General features: G+C 42.8%; 1 protein-coding gene across 1 annotated transcript in view; it reads right to left on the reverse strand.

Moving 5' to 3' along the window:
* The window catches only part of arfgef2 (ADP-ribosylation factor guanine nucleotide-exchange factor 2 (brefeldin A-inhibited)), a 29965-nt gene extending 12181 nt beyond the window's left edge, over positions 1-17784 (reverse strand). Inside the window, exons 1-25 of the mRNA XM_074643226.1 lie at positions 17267-17784; positions 14734-14764; positions 13818-13941; positions 12834-12980; positions 11805-11984; positions 10415-10751; positions 10137-10268; positions 9905-10008; positions 9196-9329; positions 8346-8580; positions 8062-8161; positions 7749-7888; positions 7405-7513; positions 7131-7320; positions 6861-6972; positions 6566-6771; positions 6376-6460; positions 4110-4281; positions 3760-3911; positions 3504-3632; positions 3174-3332; positions 2072-2219; positions 1456-1552; positions 1280-1320; positions 1021-1190 (exon numbers count right to left, since the gene is read on the reverse strand). Coding sequence (XP_074499327.1) covers positions 1021-1190; positions 1280-1320; positions 1456-1552; positions 2072-2219; positions 3174-3332; positions 3504-3632; positions 3760-3911; positions 4110-4281; positions 6376-6460; positions 6566-6771; positions 6861-6972; positions 7131-7320; positions 7405-7513; positions 7749-7888; positions 8062-8161; positions 8346-8580; positions 9196-9329; positions 9905-10008; positions 10137-10268; positions 10415-10751; positions 11805-11984; positions 12834-12980; positions 13818-13941; positions 14734-14764; positions 17267-17471 — 3639 coding nt within the window. The 5' untranslated portion in view covers positions 17472-17784. The remainder of the gene's footprint in view (positions 1-1020; positions 1191-1279; positions 1321-1455; positions 1553-2071; positions 2220-3173; positions 3333-3503; positions 3633-3759; positions 3912-4109; positions 4282-6375; positions 6461-6565; positions 6772-6860; positions 6973-7130; positions 7321-7404; positions 7514-7748; positions 7889-8061; positions 8162-8345; positions 8581-9195; positions 9330-9904; positions 10009-10136; positions 10269-10414; positions 10752-11804; positions 11985-12833; positions 12981-13817; positions 13942-14733; positions 14765-17266) is intronic.
* Positions 17785-21325: the final 3541 nt, after the last annotated feature.

The following is a 21325-nucleotide window of genomic DNA, read 5'->3' on the forward strand; positions in this document are numbered from 1 at the left end:
TGTGGTGTTTGCTGTCAAAACTAAGAGCCAGTCAGCTCTTTGATCAGGTGACAGTCAGGCGTTTCCCATCATGCCCTGGGTCTTGCAGTCGTTGGAGAGCAACTGCGGTGCCTGGCTCTAAAAACTGCGGCCGCCTCGATCTCGTGAGGTTACCGCAGTCCACATGTGCATGATGTCAGAACAAGTCGGCATCAAGTCGGACACAAATCTAACCGGCATGCATTGCGCGGCGATCTGCGGTGATTGATTCTGCGCAGGCCTGGCTCAACTCGAACGAACCTAATGTTATCACCTTATATAGTTGATAACAGCAAACGTTAGAAAACATTCGGTTATGTACTCATCCAGCAGACATGGAGCAACATTAGCATTCATTTAGAGGTGTGTTTCTGGCCACTTGGTGAATGCAAGTCCAACATTCATTCTGACTAATTAATGGTATAAAAGTGACAATTTTAGTGCAATCTCTTTTTTGGGGCGGGAGGGTGGGGGATTTAACTTGAGTGTACAATCTTAGGAGAAAACCTTGGTACATTAAAATAAATGACAGGTAATGTTTTTTATTTATATCTTACTATATATAATATCTTGCAATACTTGCAAGGGATTGTTTACATTCGTATTGTATATTTTATTCTAACGTTTTAATTATTCTATTGTTATTTTTTACTGCTTATTTGCACCAAAGAACCAAAGAAAATCCCTATTGTATACATGATACACCTGGCAATAAATAAAGATTCCGATTCTGATGACAAGGTCGTGCAGACACACAGCCTGTGTAGAGACATAATTAATCTTGTGTCCCTGTAGCGGTAATAAATCTGAGTCCTCAAGGAGGCAGATACAGGACAAAACCAAGTGCACAGAGCAGCAGGGAGCGCCACCAAAAGAACACGATGTCATCCCGCTGCTGCCTGCCTCCATCCCTCCATCCCCACCCCTCACTAAAACACAGGAGACTGTAGCTCATACTTTCAGGTAACACATTTTAAAAGTCAAATTCTTTCGTCCACTGACCTTGTTGAAGTGGTCTCCTATGACCTGCCAAATTCGAGACCACTGCAGCCTGATGCGGTTCATGTTATAGTAGGAGATTTCCACAATCTTTTGCAAGCTGAACATCCTGGGCTGGTGAGCTGAGGCCAGCTCATCCATGGACACAGCACACAACCACCGCACAAAGTCCACTGGAAATAATTAAAACAGCAACACACGATGAGTAACTCCTCTTTCTCTGTGACGTACACAAACTAGAGGTACTGTACGCCGCACTCACCTATTGCATTTCCATCTAGTCTGGTGGAACCAGTGAAGATCCTGCAAATATAGAAGCAGCGTTAGTATTTGTAGGGGACGGAAACCTTCATTCATCACAAAGGGATGTATATAGATGCATTTATTATGTTATTACTGTCCTGTATGGGAGTACTTTTTAAGGGCATACTGTCTCACCTGTCCACAGCTACCACCACACTCTGAGAGCTGGTCTCTCCTACGGACTCCTGGATGTGAGCCATCTGTCTCTTGTCCTGACTTCCCACCAGGTTACCTGTAACATTAAATCCATTTAACGCAAGCTAATGTATACAGTCAGGCATCAGACACACATGACAAACTTTTAAAAGCACAGTGAAAGGGGTATTAATGCAGAAATGTATGTGTGCTGTTATATGTAATTAAGACTAAATAAATCTGAGATAGTTTTTATATTATATTATATTATCATTCTATGATATATGAGTTAATAGAGGAGAAGTGAGAAAGGGGTAGGGTAATATAAGTTTTTCTTCTACCTACTCCTTTTCGGACACTATAACTCTTGTTTTGTTTGTTATTATTTTGTATCTGTTTTTATTTATTATATGTTCGAAATAAAGTCTTTCATTCATTCATTCAATATTGGATATCCAGTGAATAAAGTTAACTATTACTATAGAAGCACAACAGTAACTTGTGGTTTTGATGAGAATCCTCAAGATAGAGACACATTTAGTCGATGATTATAAGAGTTAGAGTTAGGGGTTAAATTGTGAGTAGAGGTCATGTTGTGTGTGAATGTGTGTCTTACCCAGGCCCAGGGGCATGAACTCCTCTGTGCCGGAGGGTAAGCCCCTGATGTTGGTGTCCTTGTCCCGGACCACCCCCGAGATGTAGCGCGTCTTTACCCCCGTGCCGATCAACTGGGCGAGCTCCAGCTGACTGATGCACCTCAAGATCTACAACACACAAGCATGCACCACAGATAACTTCATTGTATGTTGGGTTGATTTTAGAACACCTTTGATAAAATCTGATGTGAATGATGGAAGCCCATTTCTGCCAGTGTGATATTAAAAAAAAGATCCTGTCAGTCATTATAATGAGAAATGTTCTCCAAATAATAACATATCGCAAAAAAGTGAGTTAGTATCCCATCTCAAATATTGAGTAACGCATTATTATGTAGAGATATTAAGTCAATAGTTTGAGAAAGCTTCTCATTATCTGAGTCATTATTTAGTTTGTCATTACAATGACTTAATAGGATCTTTTTTTCTCATCATAAGGCTAAATTTTCATCTTACATTTTTCATCAGTTTTCATCTTATTTTCTTCTTTTACTGGCGGACACTTTACTGGGCTTCCATAGAGAATAGCTTTGATCCAGTTTATATGAAAATGTTATCATTAACAGTGATTATAAATTATCACATTTACTATTAAACTCTAATGGTCAAGGCATTTTCCTCGGTGTGGAGAGAACATGATTTACCAGGGCCCTGTTTATCATGCATCTCAGTATCTGTCCTGAAAGTTCACCAAAGATTAAAAGCATTAAAAGTTATTTATGATGCTTCCTACATTCAGGAGGACTACTCCTAGGAGGGAGTGTCATCACCGTTTTCGGACACAAAGAATAAATTATGATCTTTTGAAATATTCAGTGGTGAGATTTCGAAATGCAATTCTGTTTTACAAGCTTTTTTTATGAGGAAGCTTTATGTTTATAGGCAAATAATATAAGCGACAAAACTATCTAGGTCATATATGAAAAAGTATGACTCCAAACTAAATCGATATCTTTAATCTCATAATCATATTTACCAATAATACTTTACAATATTTTTGAGATTCAATCCCATTTTTCTCTGTGCTACTACCGCTCATATATCCCGTTAGCAGGGACTCACCTCATGCCAGGAGTTGCCCAGGTAGTTTCCGTCAGTGTGGGCCACAGTGATCAGGGTCTTGATGGTGTCGATGTTCTTCTGCTTCATCTCTGTGATGCTGGAACTGGCCGTCAGCAGGGTGAATCGGGCCAAGGCTTGGACATACGCGTCTCTCTCCAACTACAGACGGGAAGGCCAGTTACTACACAGTCACAGTCTCATGCTGTCGTAAAAACACTGAGCCAATATTAAAAATAAAACTGACAGATCAAGTGACCAGTTGAGAATAAACTCAAAATACACATAATATAAACATAAGGCTCTACGTGTGTGTGTAAAAGATCACCCAACCTGCATGTTGAAGATGCAGGCGATCCTGATGGCACATCGGATGCCCTCCAGACACAGTGAAGCCACCTCTGGGTCGTCACAGTCCTGCAGTCCCACACTGAACGCTGCCAGCAAGGGTGTCCACGCCAGCTACGACAGACAGAAATAATCGACAGGTGCACATTTCTAACGTTAACAATTGGTGTAACAGTTTGCCTCTCTGGTCACAATACGCATCCCACTGTTGAAAGATCTGGTTCAATCTAATCAGGAATACCTTGAACATGGGCCTAACATGCTCCAGGTGTGTAGCGCTGAAGAAGGGGGCCTGAGCGTGGCTGACAGCCTCCATCAGAGCTTTAGCAGTCTTCGCCATCTGCTCCATCTCCATGTTGTACAGCAGACGCCGCTGCTTCTCACTGGCTACACCTGGAGGGAGGAGGACATAAATGCGTCTGATGTTTGGAGTCTTTGTTGTTATGACATTCTTAATGAAAACCATCAATGAGTACAGCAATCTATTTTTCACTTCAAACCAAGAGAGACATTCATTCGTGCATGCATCAGTGACGGACTATTTTATTTCAGTGAGTAATCGTGACAGAATGAAAGGAGACAGGTACTCACCCTGCTTGGCGGACTTAGGGGTGATTGAGAACTCTTTGCTCTCCTTCATGGCGATCTTCTTGCCCGCGATCTCGTCGTATATGGAAGATAGATACTCCTCGGGCAGGTCCTTACTGTCGTTGATGCCGCGATTCATCTTGATGTACTGCTCCTTTGTCATCTTGTTCTTCACCTACGTAAATGAGGAAGATCGACAAAGGCAGTCGGAGCGATTAATTAAAAAGGAGGAAACCCAAAGTTCATCTGATTTGATGTTTTGATGTCTGGAAAGCGGTGGAGCCAAAAGAGAGAGTGTAATGTTGGGGGGGGGGACTGTGGTTTTTAACTCCTTAGACTAGATTGTTTCTGTAAACATAAAAAAATAGAACAGGCCAACTTAATAATTAGGCTGTCATATCACACTGGTCTGGATCAGTTAGGAACTAATATGTTCAAGCAGAAGGCCACTGAGGGAAACAGACTGTTGCTGCAGCTCCTTTGTCTTGCGGTGCTGTAGGGAGTGTAGTGCATCTTTTAATTTACCGCTGTCAATAAAGTGTTTTCATTGTCTGATCGTCTCTCTCTCTCAACTCTCCCCCTGGCTTTATTCTCTGTGTGTGTCACAGTATGCCATATTATACACCTGCTTTTCCCAGACTGTAAATTTCAGATGCAGTTTCCTCTGTCACAGTGGTCTGTCAGCAGTGATAAATCAGCTGCAGCAGCTATATGTAGACGGCAGTGTTGAGACAGATGCGGGCCTGCTGCCAACGCAAAACCAAACATTGAACCTTGTTGGACTTTTGCTGGCAAGACGCTGCTGTGCCGAATCAAACACAGTACACGCAAGCGCTGGCAGGTTACGTTTTGCTTTCATACCGTTTACCTTGAATGTAAACTCCTGTCTCAGAGTGTTATAAACTACTGTGCAGTGTTTTGGTGTCTGATAAGCCTTCAAGCTCATGGGTCTGTTATTCTAACTGGACTTCCTGCATCGTAATTCATCGTCTCGTCAGTAGCTGGAACAACACACCCCTACCAAAGCATCCCCTTGCTTTTTTTTTTTAACATAGGGCTGTTGTTGATCTGAACACCTTAAAATACATAATGCTTTTGCCAAAAAACACACTTTTTAGCAGTGCTGCTTTTCTTACATTTTGCCTCAGAAGGGACATGGAGGGAAGAAAAAAACTCGAAAGTTGAAAAAAAGAATAAAAAAAAGATTGAGAGATCTTGCAAAACTTTTGCAAAACTTTTTCATTTCAGTCAATATAACAAAAAAATACTTCCACAGTTATCTTCCTCAGTGTGAAACAACCACAACAATGGAGCACACAAACCAGGGGAGAGGTTCATAGAATTTGAGACAGGCGGCTGTGGCTTAGAGGTAGAGCGGGTCGTCCACCAATCGGAAGGTTGGCTGTTCGATCCTCGATCCACATGTCGAAGTGTCCTTGAGCGAGATACTGAACCCCAAACTGCTCCCGAAGGCTGAGCCAACGGTGTGTGAATGAGTATTTAGATTAGATCCTGTCATCAGTGTGTGTGAATGCTGACATGTAGTGTAAAGCACTTTGAGTGTTGCTATATATAAAATGCAAGTCCATTTACCATTTACCAAATAAAACCCCGCCACTAGGAAACTGATGTTACTTCACTAGGAGGAGTGAAGGGCGGCAGCTCTGGTGGAGACGGACCTTCAGTTAGAGGCTGTAGCAACTTGAAACGGCAGCAACAGATAGTTTTCTGATCCTGGACCGTCCTGACTGCAAACTTTTGCGAGGGTTTGCGCTGGCTAAATTGGAGTTACTACCCGCTCTCCTCCCGGCGAAGTAGTCTCGTAGCGGTGGGGAATGAGGCAGAGGGACCCCAGGGTGCTCTAGCTTGCTAATTCTTGGCTCAGTTTTGGTCTGATAAAACATTAAATTGATCAGATTCAGTGCCCCATGTTGCAGTTTTCCAAGCTACTGCAGCTGTCATAGGGACCCTTAATGAAAACGTTTTATGAGATCTCACAGAACTACATCTTTTTCTTTTCTCAACCTTTCATTTTTTCCCCCTCCATGTCCCTTCTGGGGCTCCGTATAAAACCTTGGTGTGATCTTTTAGTAAATAACAACAAACACAATGTGACTCTTTAGAGCCTAAACGCGGGCTGCAGATCCTTAACAAATATTCCACAGGGAGACGAGACACGGCTGCATCCTGGATGATACGATGGCCCACATATGGCGGTGATCATGGTGATGATAGTGACGGGACATAAAAAACAATCCCCAGCGCTCACCTGAGGACTGTGGAGGTCTGTGGTGAGCATAATGATGGAGTAGGCCAGCACGTAGGCAGTGTCTGCACTGGCAAACAGAGTCTGTCTGCAAAACAGGACACATATCAGGGCAACAGTTAGTAGTTTGTTTTCCTTTTAATCAAACGGAGCACCAATTAAATAGGTCTAATCAATCTAAGGCGGGCCTTACCCCTGGTTGCACTCCAAGTATCGAGCAGCGAACTTCTCCATCAGCCTGTCGATCTTCTGGGCTTCACCGGGCAGCCTGAAGCCTTCCAGGAACGCTCTGAGTGCAGAGACAAAGTCCCGCCCGCAAAAGTCCAACTGGTCCACGTAGCAGTACATCACTTCTTTGTTGAACTTGATGTTCTCGCCCAGGTACTCTCCCACCTGGGTCTGTGGACGCAGAAGTAAAGGGGGTCAGGGGATTACTAACTTGAATAAATTTTGTTGCTTGTAGAATTTAAGTTTGTGTAATCCCTCACAGTGTCCAGTCTGTCCTCCTGGTGTAGGAACTGGGCAATGTCCTCGGCTACAGAGCCCAGCATGCCCTGGTCCTGCAGGTACTGGATACCTCGCTTCGGCTTCTTGTTGAAACTGGGGAGAGAACAGAAGAAAACATTTAATGTTCATCTTCTCTAAAACAAGAACAAAAAGGTATATAGGTGAAACTGTTCCACACTCTTGTTGAGACTGCTGCATTGATAAAGGCTGGTCCTAATAATCCTAACCAGGTTGTGGAAAAAGGGGCTCACAGTTCGATGCCGTGCTCGATGATGTCCTTCTGCTGTTTGATAACCTCGTACTGCTCCGGATGGTCCGCCTGGGAAGCCGCCACGCTTGAGGAGACGGTGGAGTCTAGTGAACTGATGCTGTCTCGACGTCCTGCCAGCGGATCTGGGAGCTTCAGCTCTCCTCCCTCACTGTCAGATGGATGCTCCTGGCCTGCCAATACATCACACACAATAATTATACCCCCCATTCTCTCCTGTGCATGGTTCACATATTTACAGTACACTACACACTTACCAAGGTTAGCTTGAAGGTTTGGATTGACATACATGTCTTTGCTCCACTCCACCATACATTTGAGGATGGACACCAGACACTCCAAACCCTTTTTACGTAGACTCAGCTCCTGTGGATGTTAAGAGGTGTTACACGCGAAACACGAAAGCTCCTGCATCACGCCTAACGACATTACAACTAGGCCCTTATAATTTTAGAGATATGTTTCGTGAACAACTTAATAAGTAGGATGTAAAATATAACATGAAACATTGAGGAGTTATTGTCTGTCCCTGACCAGAAAGATAACCAATCAATCATGGTGTTGATCCTTACAATATGCAACAGAGAGTGTATGTTATTACCTGCAGTGGAGTCATCCCCAGCTCCTGGCCACTCCGACCCTGGGCAATCTTAGACAGGTCGCTGACAAGGCGCTCAAAGATGTTGGCTGCATTCAAGTCACAGTCATAGTTCACGTAGATGTCAACCACACACTGGGCATCTGATGGGGAGAGAAATGAATCACCTATATCAACCCCTGTTTGTTTGGAGCATGGGGCCTGGGATTACTCATTGCACCTTTAACATCTTGATCTATTTCATGTCTGGAAGGGTGTATTGTATGTGTATTTTCTAATCATAAGTGGAGAAAAGATTGTGACAGTGGATTTGTACCTGCACAGATGCGTGTTAGTGTCTGGATCACCATCCATTTGTGCTCAAAGGAGCTGGTCGATGTCTCCAGGATGGTCAGAAAAATCTCCCGGAAAAACACCTGAGGCGACAGTGTGTTAGCGTGACTCTTTAAACCAAACAAGCTGCACCCAACATCAATGTTCTAATAAAAGTTTTTAAAAATATAACAGGTACATTTCTCTCTTCAGTCTAAAAAGGTATGCCACGCAAACAAAGTCAGCACAGATGACACAGTGTGTTCTCCTGTTGCTCTACGTCTGTACCTCAATCTGCATCTTCAGGTGGACCTTGAAGTGAGAGAGCAATGTGAGGAAGATCGCCAATGAAAGCTCAAAGACCTCAGGTACGGAGGAGACGCCATTTTTGGACAGCGCCACACACAGATACTGTTTGATGGCGTTGACGAACATCTCGTGAGTGCGAAACACGGGCCCGGCGCCTTGCAGCACGGAGAGCAGCAGCTGCAGGGAGACAATCTTGGACCGCAACTCATGGGACCTGCAGAGGAGAGGGATTGTATGGGCATCAGTGTACATATAAAGGGAGTAAACACTGAAGAGGCATATATAGCAACATGCTCAGTAGACAGAGATGTGCCGTCAATAAATAGTGTTAGAGTTTCCTCTAAGTTGAAGGAAACACAAGATACTTGGGTATAATGGTGTTCCATCCTGGTATTTATTTAATGTAGGCCAGACTGACTTGTTTGTGAGCTCAGTTTACTCTGGCCTATTCACACTGACTGGCTCGGGGTCTAATGTTACAGTAACTGGAGACGACAGCGCCACACCGGGATGGAAAAGGGCAAGCTGACCTGTGGAGACTGAGGTAAAGCTTTGTGTCTAAGCCAAAGGTATTTCGATATTTTTTTTTGGCAAACTGTGTGTCAAAGAAGGTTTTCAGAGTGTTTATGATTTAGGATGCATGTACCATGTTACCATCATCATATGAAATGATTCTAGATCAGGATGCTACAGGAAGAAATTTTTAAAATATCTTCATGGTGAGATGTCAAAAAGAAAAATGTGGTCGGCTGAGATAAGGTAAGACTTAAAGAGAAGTGGTTGTGCAAGTTATCGTGCATTTAGAGGCCATATGGAGCAGAGCACTCACTTTGGGTCTGGAGGTCCTTCAGCCAGAGGCTTCATGGAAAGTTTGCACAAAGAGCGGAACACCAGAAAGGCATCTTTCTGCAGGATGTGAGAGAATCGGGCGGCGCCGTGGGGTCCCTGCAGGGCCTCAGCATCCTGAGACAGACGGAGACAGTCAATAACAATGTGTCTATCCCTATAAACTGTGTCGGTACACTTCCATATTGATTGAGGTTAGTGGCAGAGCTCCAGATGTGTCCAGAGGACCTGAGGTTTGCGTCTTACCAACAGGGTAAACATGCTCCCTTCAAAAGTGTCTCATTTAACTTTTACTTATCACATTCTGGTATCAAGCAACGCATTTCATTACTTTCCACATTCCAATCATATTTACTGAACTCCTCTCTCTCTTCAACCTGCCTTTGATTGGTCAGTAGGAGGGACTTTTACACGAGTCGATCTCTTATCTGGAACATAACCTGCTCCGGAGGAGGTTAGCTGTTCAGCACAAGTTGTCATGGTGATCTACCCCGGTAAGAAGTGATCCACCTTTGTAGGACTGAAAACCATGAATGTTTAACCCTGAAGTTACCTCGCTAACCACAAATCCTGCTTCGTAGTACCGGACTCTGGAGGAGATCTGCACTCTACTGAGGGCACTGTTCTAGTTTCATATATGTTTTCCCTCAGCACACACCTGACAAATAAACAATTGTATTATCACTGCTCACCAGCATGTCTGTGGAGGAAACAGAAGAGCGGTCCTCGATGATGCCGTTCATCTGCTGACCCTCCGTTCTGACTCTGGGGGGAGCCACTTCTGTCTGCTCACCTCCTGGAGGAGAGGTCAGAATGGATGTTTTCAGGTCATGACCGTGACCCCGCCGACAAGTGTATCCACATTTATCAGAACAAAAGAGACAGAAGACATAAAGAAAACTGGTAAGATGAGTAAGTTCTGACCTGTTTCACTGTGTATCTGTGTTGGCTGCTGCTCTCCCTCTTCTTCAGTCGCCCCTGACTCTGGTTTGTCCACTTCCTCAGCTGCTGTAGGAGGTGTCTCTACACCATCACCTTCATCTTCAAAAACGGAATCTGATGTAATTAAATGAAGAGTATGAAGAGTCATGAAGATTAAAGAAGCACAATCCACAGTTACACTTCAGACTTCAGTGAGAGGAAAAACAAACAAAGAGACGTCAAATTTAAAGTGAAAGCCGGGGACTCAAGTTGACACGTACCTCTCGATGGTGTGATCTGTTCTCCTCCTCCATTCATCGGAGCGTCGCCGCCCTCAGGTTCTCCGTTGATTGACGGTTTGTCGGGCGCTTGGTCCTGGTCCTGGTCCTGGTCCTGGCCCGGGTCCAGGTCAGGGGCTGGCGGTGGGGGAGTGGAGCTGGTCTCGTTGGTGGTAGTGAGGTCTGGAGAACTGGCTGCCGGGGACGGGGAGCTCTGGGGCTCCGGAGTAGGCGTCCGGTCAGACCGGGGGGAGCCGGACCTCCGATTACCTGGGACCGGGGACGGGTTCTGCTGGGGTAGACGGAGCCGGTCCTTCTCCTGCTCCTGGGCCTCCAGAGCCTGTGGAAGGAGAAGAGGAGCCATGTAGAGGAACTGGTTTATACAAGGGAATTTGGAAAAACTTTATACAGGTTATTCCTAAAGTCCGACTGGTAATCAAAAACCAGCGGTGAACATGTGATTCCACAATATTTCAATTAAAAATTAAAGATCTCGACAATTTTCATTTAATTAAATGTCTGTTAAGTCACTATCGCTGAATGAGGTAACACAATGGTGATTGAGCCTATGGCCCACTTGCATTCCCGGGAAAAAAATCACAAGCGGCGCTCTCTGAGAAGTGAGATCCAGCAATTACCGCTTATCGCCAATGGTGCTGCCAAAAAGAATGAAACAGAGGTCTTTGAGGTTGTAACTTTAAAGAAGTCTCCACTAACTAACCTAGATTCAATATCCTTCTGCCAGGTCTGGCAGCAGTTGACTGGGAAGGTCCGATGACATCATTCTGCATAATAAGTAGCCATGTGCTTCTGTTTACAGCTGTGCACATCTGTGCTTCATGGCCATGCCGGAACACGTAATGGAAAGCAAATAAAAATTTAAAATAAAACCTGCTAGACTTTCTGTCGGGATGTCGTGAGACGTCCCAGACGCGGCGTCGGTTGTCGTGTACTATGACACACTACATGAGATAAAACGATCGATTTTAACACTCATTTATCGTTCCCGATCCGAGTTGACACCCTACAACGACCGTGTCGGGGCTATAACCGGGCTGATATCGTGTAGTCTGAACCGGGCATTAGGTGGTGTAAAGACTAGCCAGCAAATTACAGTCACATCCACAGCAGTAGCCATAATCAGCGCCTGGCCTTCCTCCTCATGTTGTTGCTTTTGTGCAGCCTAGAAGTCGCTTTGTTTTGCATATGTTCATTTAGTATATTGCTTAACAGAAATGTAATTTTTTTTGTAATCACTTTAATCAGAAATCCAAATGACCTGAAGTCCCTTTTGGCCATTCAATGTAATTGAAAAGAGCGTGCAGAGGAGAAATCAACAATGTCCCCATGTTTTCAGTTGTATGGAAAGAGTAACACTGTTGAATGTACTAACAGCCTGGTTCTCCATGCGTGTGAAGATAACGTTGAGCATCTGTGTGAGCGTGGCCTTAGCGGTGGTCTGGTTGATGAGGTTGCGGCTGGCCAGGTAGATGTTGTAGCAGGTTCTGACGGTGAGGAGCACCGTGCCCTCATGAATCTCTATGTGAGGGGAGGTCACCGCCGTCAGCAGGGCCTGGACGGAAAGGAGAGAGGAGGAAGTCAGAGTTTATTAGACAGGATGTCTTGTTCAGAAGATGCTGCTGCTGCACCTGCTGAGTCACCACTCCACTTCCCTATATGTGGTGCACTAAAGCCACAGAAGTATAGTACTCATACTCTGCTACTGCATGTTTGGTGACAAATTCAACTTTGATGATACTCAAAAGATGATTTTCAAATCTAAAATCTATTGGAAAAATATAAAAATATATATAATTTCATGTCGAAGTCTGTATTAGTGAGTTTAAGTAAACTGCCCTGACATTCAGGTCTCCTTCAGCGGTGAATGTTAGATGAACCGATGTTGATAATCTGCTATAAATCTTTTGTCAACAGTGATAAAACTTAGTGCTTCCAACAGCAGGAGAGACTTTGCCCTTTCCACACAACCAGGATGTGTATTTCATTCACCGAGAGGAAACTTCAGTAGGTTATGACTCACACCTACTACACAAACACAGGGCAGGTTGTCAAGACAAAGAAGAGACCAGGAAATGTGAATAAATGTTAGAAAAAGTCTGAGAAACACTGTTAAAGTGTCCATTAATTAAGATGTATTACATGGTCAATGGTGAATTGATCCTTTCTCACAAATCCAAATATGAATATAATAGATATTGGACACTTTAAAAAAAAATGTACTAGTGTGAAACCTGTTCAGAAAGAAAATAAATCATTAATCATTTCTGCTCTTTAGATTCATTAACAGATTTTCCGTTTCTCAGTCCCGACTGTTTGACCTGATTGGGTTTCTAATAAACAACAACACTGACAGCTGGAGGATCTGAAGGCTGCCAGATGTGCGGAGAGGCGCTGGATTTACCTTGATGATCTGCAGCTGGACTCCCTCGTCGGTCTGCGGGCCTTGGAAGCAGTTGCAGACGACTTCCATCAGCCGGTCGATCAGCCTCTTGCCCGGGGTTCTGCTGTCCGGAGCGTTCCCTGTGATGTGGCCGTACGCGATCAGCTTCTACGGGGGACAAACGGTGCACAGGTTAGGGCAGCGGGTGTAATTCTCCGAGTAGTTTGGGCTCTTATTATTTAGGGTGTTATTAAAGTTATTTTTATGGGATGTAATGCACAGTATTCACTTAACGCTTGTGGCTTTGCGTTTGTATTGAGGTGTACGGAGAAATTTAGGGTTCATTTATGCGAGTCCTCAAGCGTTACTAAGCATGTGTTTAAGGGCACTACGGGGATTTAGTATTACACTTCTGTGAAGTTGAGGGACTTTCCAGATTCAAAAAGGAATTGTCAACCTTCGAAGGCGCAGACTCACATATCCTGACTTTTAGTTTCAAGTATAGGTCACGTCCCAAAACACTGGATCCTGCATTTCCCATAATGCAGCAATATAATAATAATTATTATTATTGTTATTAAATTGTAATAACCACAATAATAATAAACTATATTGATACAACACCTTTATAAACAAACTTAAAAAAGGTGCTTTTCATGGTTTAATCATGATGAGACAAGTGAAACCAGGCAGTGATGGGTATAAAAATGAAATAAAACCCATAACATGTACATAATGTAAAACAGAGTCTCTTTGTAAGTCTGAGTTGGTGTGTGTGTAATGCAGAGCCATTGTTCCAGGTGCACGGCAGATATGTGAAACAGGTGGAACAAGATTTCGCCGCCCCTGCCACCACCACCACAGCATGGGTAAATAATACCTTCTGTGAGAAAGCGAAAGAGTCATGAAAGAAACAGAAGATGTTGAGTTTATTTAACTGTATTCATGTGTACACATGCCTGTGTGTGTGTGGGTGTGGATGAGGATGTGTCAGTGAATACTAACCTGCAGACAGTCCAAAGAGGTGCTAACTATCCGCGGGGACTTTGACTGACAGGCCAACTCGAAGGGCAGCACGTATTTGTCAGCCTCGATGTAGTTGGCTCTGGGTGGGACCACGGTTCCATCTCTGCAGGGTGAGGAGAGCAAACAGCTGGGTCAACTACAAACACAGCCCCCAATGAAACCTAACGGCAGATCATCACAAGTGCTGCTGTGTAAAATATTTTACTGTACATTTATATTTTCATGGAGCATTAAGCTTTACATTTAAACCTCAGGAAAGCATCATGGTAGAGCAGATATATAACCTGAAGGCTGTCTGAAGTGCTGCTGATATACTCCAAAGTAGCACCGATAAAAGCAGCAAACCACCTCAGTCACAAATCACAGTGAGCAGCTGGGGTTTACTGCAGATTATTACACGGCTGTGTTGAATACTCAATTCTGATTGGTCAATCAAGGCGTTCTGCGGTCTGTAATTTCTGTATTACAGACCGTGCTATGTATAACATACCGTTGCTATGGGCGCAGCTCTGATGTCGGAATCTGGCGGACCGTTTTTGTGTCAAAATATTGATTTCTTCAGTAAGTAGCCGTGTAATAAGCGGGATAATGTACAGCTAGCGGGTCATTGTTGTGAAAGAATCTCCTTTAGGGTGATGAGAGACCCCTCCGCTTTGTGTTGGGGTGCAGCATCGCCCTGTTGGGGATGCTTTCACAGCAATGACTGGCTCGCTTTACATTATCCCTTACCTGCTTCAGGGCAAACCTTACTTCCACTTCTTGACTCACGTCACAAGAAAACCAAACTTTGTGCTGTGCATTCATTCACTCACTCATTCATTCATTCGTTCATTCATGCATTCATTCATTCATTCATTCCTTCAGGAGAAAACTGTGTGTGTTTAACTATACTTACTTTTGTTTTTCAAGCTCTGCCTTGATTTCATCTATGGAAGGAGACACAGGAGATTACATGTTATTGAATTCTGAACTTTGATCCTTTCAGCTCACATCAGTGAGTCACGATTTGACTCTAGACCTGGGGGTTACTGGGCCAATTGTGTGTATCGTGGTGTACAATTATGGAACACCAAAATATATTCAAGATTCAAGATTAAAGATTCAAGATGTTTATTGTCACACCGGTTACACAAGTACAATCGTGTTTAATACTTTAGCTGGGAAGCTCAATGAAGAAAACAGTAAGTTAAGTAGCAAAAAAATTAAATAAAATAATAGTGTCTTTACAAATAATATACCGTATAATAATAAAGGAAGTATATGTATATGTGTATATATGTATATGTTATCAAGAGCTCTTTATCCTTCGAAAATTTTAAAAGGAAATTATCATCACATTTAATTCATGATGTCTAATTATATTTTGATATGTTTGGATATATTTTCTTTTTTTCTGTACTGTTTTTTAATGTATTTCATTGTCTAGATTGGATTGTTTTCCACTGTTTTGTTAGTATTTCTGCTCATTTTGTGTGCTTCTTGTTGTTTAACTTTTGTTGTATTTTTTAACATTATGTTAGTTTCGTTATTTCTTCCTTTTTTGTTATGGTGTTTTTTCTCCTGGGGTTGGGGGGGAGGTCCTTCGTATAAGCCTGTGGTTTCTTGACCTCTTCTGACACATTTTCGTTTTTTGGTTGTTTTTTCATTGACTGGATTTTGTGCGGTTTTATGTGTGTGCAAATAAATTAAATTAAATTAATCACCAATCCGACGTGTTTTATTTCCTTGCATTTTATTTAGTAGACAAGTGATGTTTCTGGTCACTAGTATACTAATTTAATCTGAGACCCCATGTTATACTGCTAGTAATCACGTTTGGTTCAACTGAACAGCCTCCTTCAGATCTTTAGTCTCACTCTTATTCCCATCTGTTCTACTATCTAAGCTTTTCTTCCGAAATCAATTTCCATTTCTTCAGACTTTTTATCCCACACTGATCTGTCACAAGCTATACACACACACACTACTCATCTACCCAGTGTTGCAGCCTTGAACAGTGAATAATGGAGTTAACTCCAGCCAGATGTGACCAACCAAATCAAACTATATCCAATGCCACTAAACTCGACTCTTACACACTCACTGGGCTACAAGGAGGAACTCAGCTTGAGCAATATTCACCACAAATGTCACAATCACCATCCTAGTGTTGATATATATTTCAAGTAACTACCAGGAATGTATGACCTGTCATTTCATGTAATAAAAATGTGTCTTTTCTCCATGGTGTATAATAAACTAGTGCTGGACCTAAACGTAGAAGGTATTAATAATACACTCCAGTTAGTCACCAGGCTAAGCTCTAGTGTTTCACTTAAAAACAGCCATTAATCACTAATCTCTCTTTCCACACTATTTAATCACAGAGGCAGCGGATGCCATCGCCTGCAATCCACAGCACAACAACTTTGATATTTGATCAGAAGAGCATCGGGAAGGTTGAGATGAAGCTTGAAGAACAGTCAGTCAGTCAGTCAGTCAGTCAGTACGACCATGGGACACTAAATAAACAGCCTGCATTGGTAGTGTGAGGAGTCTAACAGGAGTGTTGTGTTCTGCTGCTATCATGAATAATGAGAGAGAGTCGCTGAGGGACAGGGAGCACACAGAGAGCAGCTGAAGCACACCGACCTGTTTGCCCACCGCTCACTCACCTCTCACACTCATTTGCATTTGCAGTCAGTCCTGTGGCCCTTCACCTTACTGTGTAAACTATACCGTAATAATGAATTTCTCATTCATCTTCTGACACCAACACAAAGCCACTGAGCAAAAACAACAAATACCAACTGGTGGTGGTGGTGGTATGTGATCAGTAGACTTTAAAGCCTCTATACCAACAAGATGTCTCTCATATGTGACAGGCAGCTGGGTGCACACAGATGGTATAACATAAACATCCAGTCAGTGAAGAGAGGAGCCAGGTGTGTGTAGGTGTGTGTGTGTGTGTGTGTAGGTGTGTGTGGGTGTGTGTGTGTGTGTGTGTGTAACTCTATCCAGGATGGTGTTGAATGGAAAAGGTGGTCAGAGTATCCTGGAGTTAGGTAGCCTCCTGTGTCTGTGTGTGTCTGGCTGTCAGTGTGCTACGTACAACACTGGGATTGGTCTGTTTAGCTAAGCTAAGCTAAGCCACCGCTAGCTAGCTAACGACTATGCTACCTGTTCGCTTGTTTACCTGCCGACAGTGCTGTCAGTGGTGACGCTGCTTTGAAGGCTCAGTTAGAACAATAAGATGTGAAAGTGATGCCCACACATACTCACAGTCAGCTAACGTGTCCGCCTGTTAACGGAACAGCTGAGCAGACGGTGAAGGCCACTCATGATGCTAAGCTAACGAGGCTAGCTCTCTCTCACACAAACCAGACCTGACTGATTGAACCGTTAAAACCATAGCAACACACATAGCAACACACATAGCAACCGCTCACCTAGAGCCACCTGGCAGGCTTTACGGAGCTGGCTGTTCTGGCTCCTCTTCACCTCCTTATCCGAGAGGATCTTCTCCAGCGCCCGGGACAGAAACATGCTCTTGGTTTTACTGTTCTCTGCCTTGAACTGATGGTTGTGCTGCTGCTGCTGCGGTGCTACTGGTGCTACTGGTGGTGGTGGTGTTAGTGGTTGTTGCTGCTGCATCTCTCGGTCTTCTCACCTCCTCTTCCTCCTCTCTCTCAGGCCCTCATCCTCGGCCTGGCCCCTGCGAGTCAGCAGGTGACACACGGGAAGCTAACGACAGAGCTACTATCGGTGGTGTCAGTGCAGCCTCAGCTCCAGCTCAGCGCCGCCATGCTGCTATTACACGTCACACGTCACGTGACGCTCCTCAGCTGGCTGCGTGTTGACACCTGAGGAGCAGGTAGCGAGCAGAGTAGAGGGGGGTCACATTGTCTCATTGAGTTTACTCTATACAGGAGTCTATGTATATAACATCTAAAGCTGGTGTTGTTGTCCCGTTAAATATACCGTAGAGTAGAGGAGCTGTAACGTGACGACGTGTCCACGTTTTACGTTGTGGTTGAGCAACAGTTCGCAGCTTTTCACCGCTGTGACAAATCAAGCGCTCCCAAAGTAGAGACAGGCAGTACCTGAGCTGTCCTGCAGGTGGCACTAAAACACCTGCTCATTTATCTACTATAGGTACTAACATAACCTTTACACCTGCTCATTTATCTACTGTATGTACTATACTAATCTAATATAACCTTTACACCTGCTCATTTATCTACTATATGTACTATACTTGTGTAATATAACCTTTACATCTGCTAATGTATCTACTATATGTACTATACATCTGTAATATAACCTTTACACCTGCTCATTTATCTACTGTATGTACTATACTAATCTAACCTTTACACCTGCTCATTTATCTACTATATGTACTATACTAATCTAATATAACCTTTAAACCTGTTCATTTATCTTTTATATGTACGAATATAACTTTTAAACCAGTTCATCTATCTACTATATGTACTAATATAACCTTTACACCTGCTCATTTATCTACTATATGTACTAATATAACCTTTACATCTACTCATTTTTCTACTATATGTACTATACTTCTATAATATAACCTTTACACCTGTTCATGTATCTACTATATGTACTATACTTCTGTAATATAACTTTTACACCTGCTCATTTATCTACTATATGTACTATACTTCTGTAACCTTTACACCTGCTCATTTATCGACTATATGTACTATACTTCTATAATATAACCTTTACATCTACTCATTTATCTACTATATGTACTATACTTCTGTAATATAACCTTTACATTCACACTGACAGACAACAATGAGGACTGCTACATATTAGTTTATTTTATCCAGCTCCTCCAATCAGCAATTACAGGTGTACATCTATTTATTCATACATCTCCAGTTGAATCTTAAAACATTTTTCATTAAATGTGATAAAAATGTACATCATATATAGCATCGATATGAAAATACTGACAATCTTCATTACAAATCTATACCATAGGATTTATCTGGCAAGCAAAAATCATTGCTCAATCACTTTTTAAAAAATCTGACTCAAAGCAAAACAAGTTTTGAGGTTGTGCTAATACAACTGTTTCTCTCCCACAAAAATAATATTGATAATTCACAGTATGGAAAAAATAATAGTGTGACAGATTCTCCTGTTGCTTTAGCCTGAACAGTAAAATCACCTACTGAAATCATCAACATCTACCATGAGATTTACGACCAAAACAACAATCACAGATGAAATAAAACATATTATTTTATAAAAATAAAAGTCATGAAATGTGTACAAAGAAAAGAAAATATGCAGACGCATGATTAGAGAATAAATAACAATGTCGCTGTGGTTACAATCCCAGTGTCCTGTGGTAAAGTTAGAAATTAAGAAAATAAATTAACATTTGTTTCTAAAGGTCTTCCATTCAGAGTACCATTCATTACTGTTTTAATGTCGGAGTCCCATCAGCACTCTGTGTACCATAGAAGACAGTACCGTATACGCGTATACATAATAGTGCACGCACACACACACACACACACACACACACACACACACACACACACACACACACACACACACACACACACACACCACCTGTGTGTTGGTTCCAGTCATAGATATTCACTGTCTGATAGGCTCAGCGGCTATTCGAGCAATAAAAAGGACAAAAGGATGGACATTAGTGTGATGGTGATCCGGATTAATGTACTGTGCTTCATTACAAGAGCACATTAAACATTACGGAGAGTGTGTGTCTGTCTGTCTGTCTCTGTGTGTGTGTGTGTGTGTGTGTGTGTGTGTGTGTGTGTGTGTGTGTGTGTGTGTGTGTGTGTGTGTGTGTGTGTGTGTGTGTGTGTGTGTGTGTGTGTGTGTCGTATAACAAGAGAGCAAATGCTGAAAATCAATGAGAGAAATAATAGACCTCTGCTCTGACTTCAGGGAGCCAGTGAGGTTAATGGATATATACTTCCAGGAACTGAATCTGTGACAGAATTACTTCTTTCTGTGGAGAAGGTTTCATGAAGCAGCAGCACACATTTCTGAGGGATTTCATCAGCATATTAATTGGAGTTAAAGATAGGGTCGACGATGTTGGAAAGCTAGCATAATTAAAGTAGCATCGCCTCAGGAGCCCCGTCTAAACCCACCCCCTCCCCTCGAGGCTCCTTCCAAGGCAACGCCGCATCGTAACTACTTCACAGACACAGAGCGGAGAGAGGACCCTAACTCAACAACGCTACCTTATGATAAGTAACCGCGGCAGTGCTACTTTTGGCTGAGTTTTCTCTTCCATTCTCCAGTAAACTTGCGGCGTCAACGCGCTTTGAGTTCAGGCTGGTGCACGCTAAGGGTAGAGTACGAGCAGGGAGGCAGGGAGGCATCTGATTGGTTCTTTCCAAGCGGACCGCGAGGCAGTGATTGGTAGACGTTTTTACAGGATTACAGCAGCTACAGATGACGGCTCTTTTCTGGTCCTTTTTCAGAGCTCATAAGTAATGGATCGCTCTCGGGGGTGTAAAGACCATTTCAACCAATATAACAAATAGTGTATACTTGATAACATCGTCAACCTTGCCTTTAAGTGCAAGAATCCCACAAATATAATTTAAAGCTGCACTATGGAAAGGTGTTGGTGAATTCAAAGCATCCTGCAAGTCAAGTCAATTGTAGTTCTACAGCCCAAAATCACCTCAACGGGCGAGGAGGGTTTTTTTCTAGTGCAGCTTTAAAGAAAAAAACACAAAGAATTTTGGATTTTTTTAAATTTCTGTCAGTCCAGTTTTTGCTCATTACAGCCCAGTTAGGGACTTTTCAAAGAAAGCAACAGCTTGGATGGAAATACCAATACATGCTGAACATAAGTGAGCCCTGTCTCACCTTTATCAAACACTGAGAGTGAATCAGTTTGTGCCAAGTGAACCTGCATGTGTGTTTGTTTTAATATGACTCAATGTGACCAGGGTTTCTCTCTCGTATGTATCACTCATTTCAACTCTTGTATTTGCCCACAGTGTTTCAGTCCACCTATTGATATGCCATCTGGGCCCAAAGTCAATATTTCATTCTGATTACAGTAAGTTACATATCTCTCCTAGTGTGTCATTAATTGAATTCAATGAGAATGAATATATACCTAAAAGGAAAGTGGTGCAGAAATACTGGGAGAGAACACTTTTCATATGTGAATGTCTCAGGACACATCCAAGTGAACTCAGAGATCTGGTGGTGAGAAATGAATATATGATACAGCAGAGTCGTGGTTCAGACACAATGGAGAAGAGAAACAAATAAAATATTAAAATCACATTTTGTCATTCGCACACATGCAGCAGCAGGGAAAACAGCCCTTGTCGTGGAGAGGAGGGGGGGGGGAGTGCAACATGAAGGAAATATGAGAGGGGAAATTAAAGACGTCCCAGTTAGGAGCAGTTTTCTGGAGTGACTCGCAACTTCCAATTGGTCAGATGGAAAAACTGGTCATA

The sequence above is a fragment of the Sebastes fasciatus genome, chromosome 8 (genome assembly GCF_043250625.1).
Source record: "Sebastes fasciatus isolate fSebFas1 chromosome 8, fSebFas1.pri, whole genome shotgun sequence".
NCBI lineage: Eukaryota > Metazoa > Chordata > Actinopteri > Perciformes > Sebastidae > Sebastes > Sebastes fasciatus.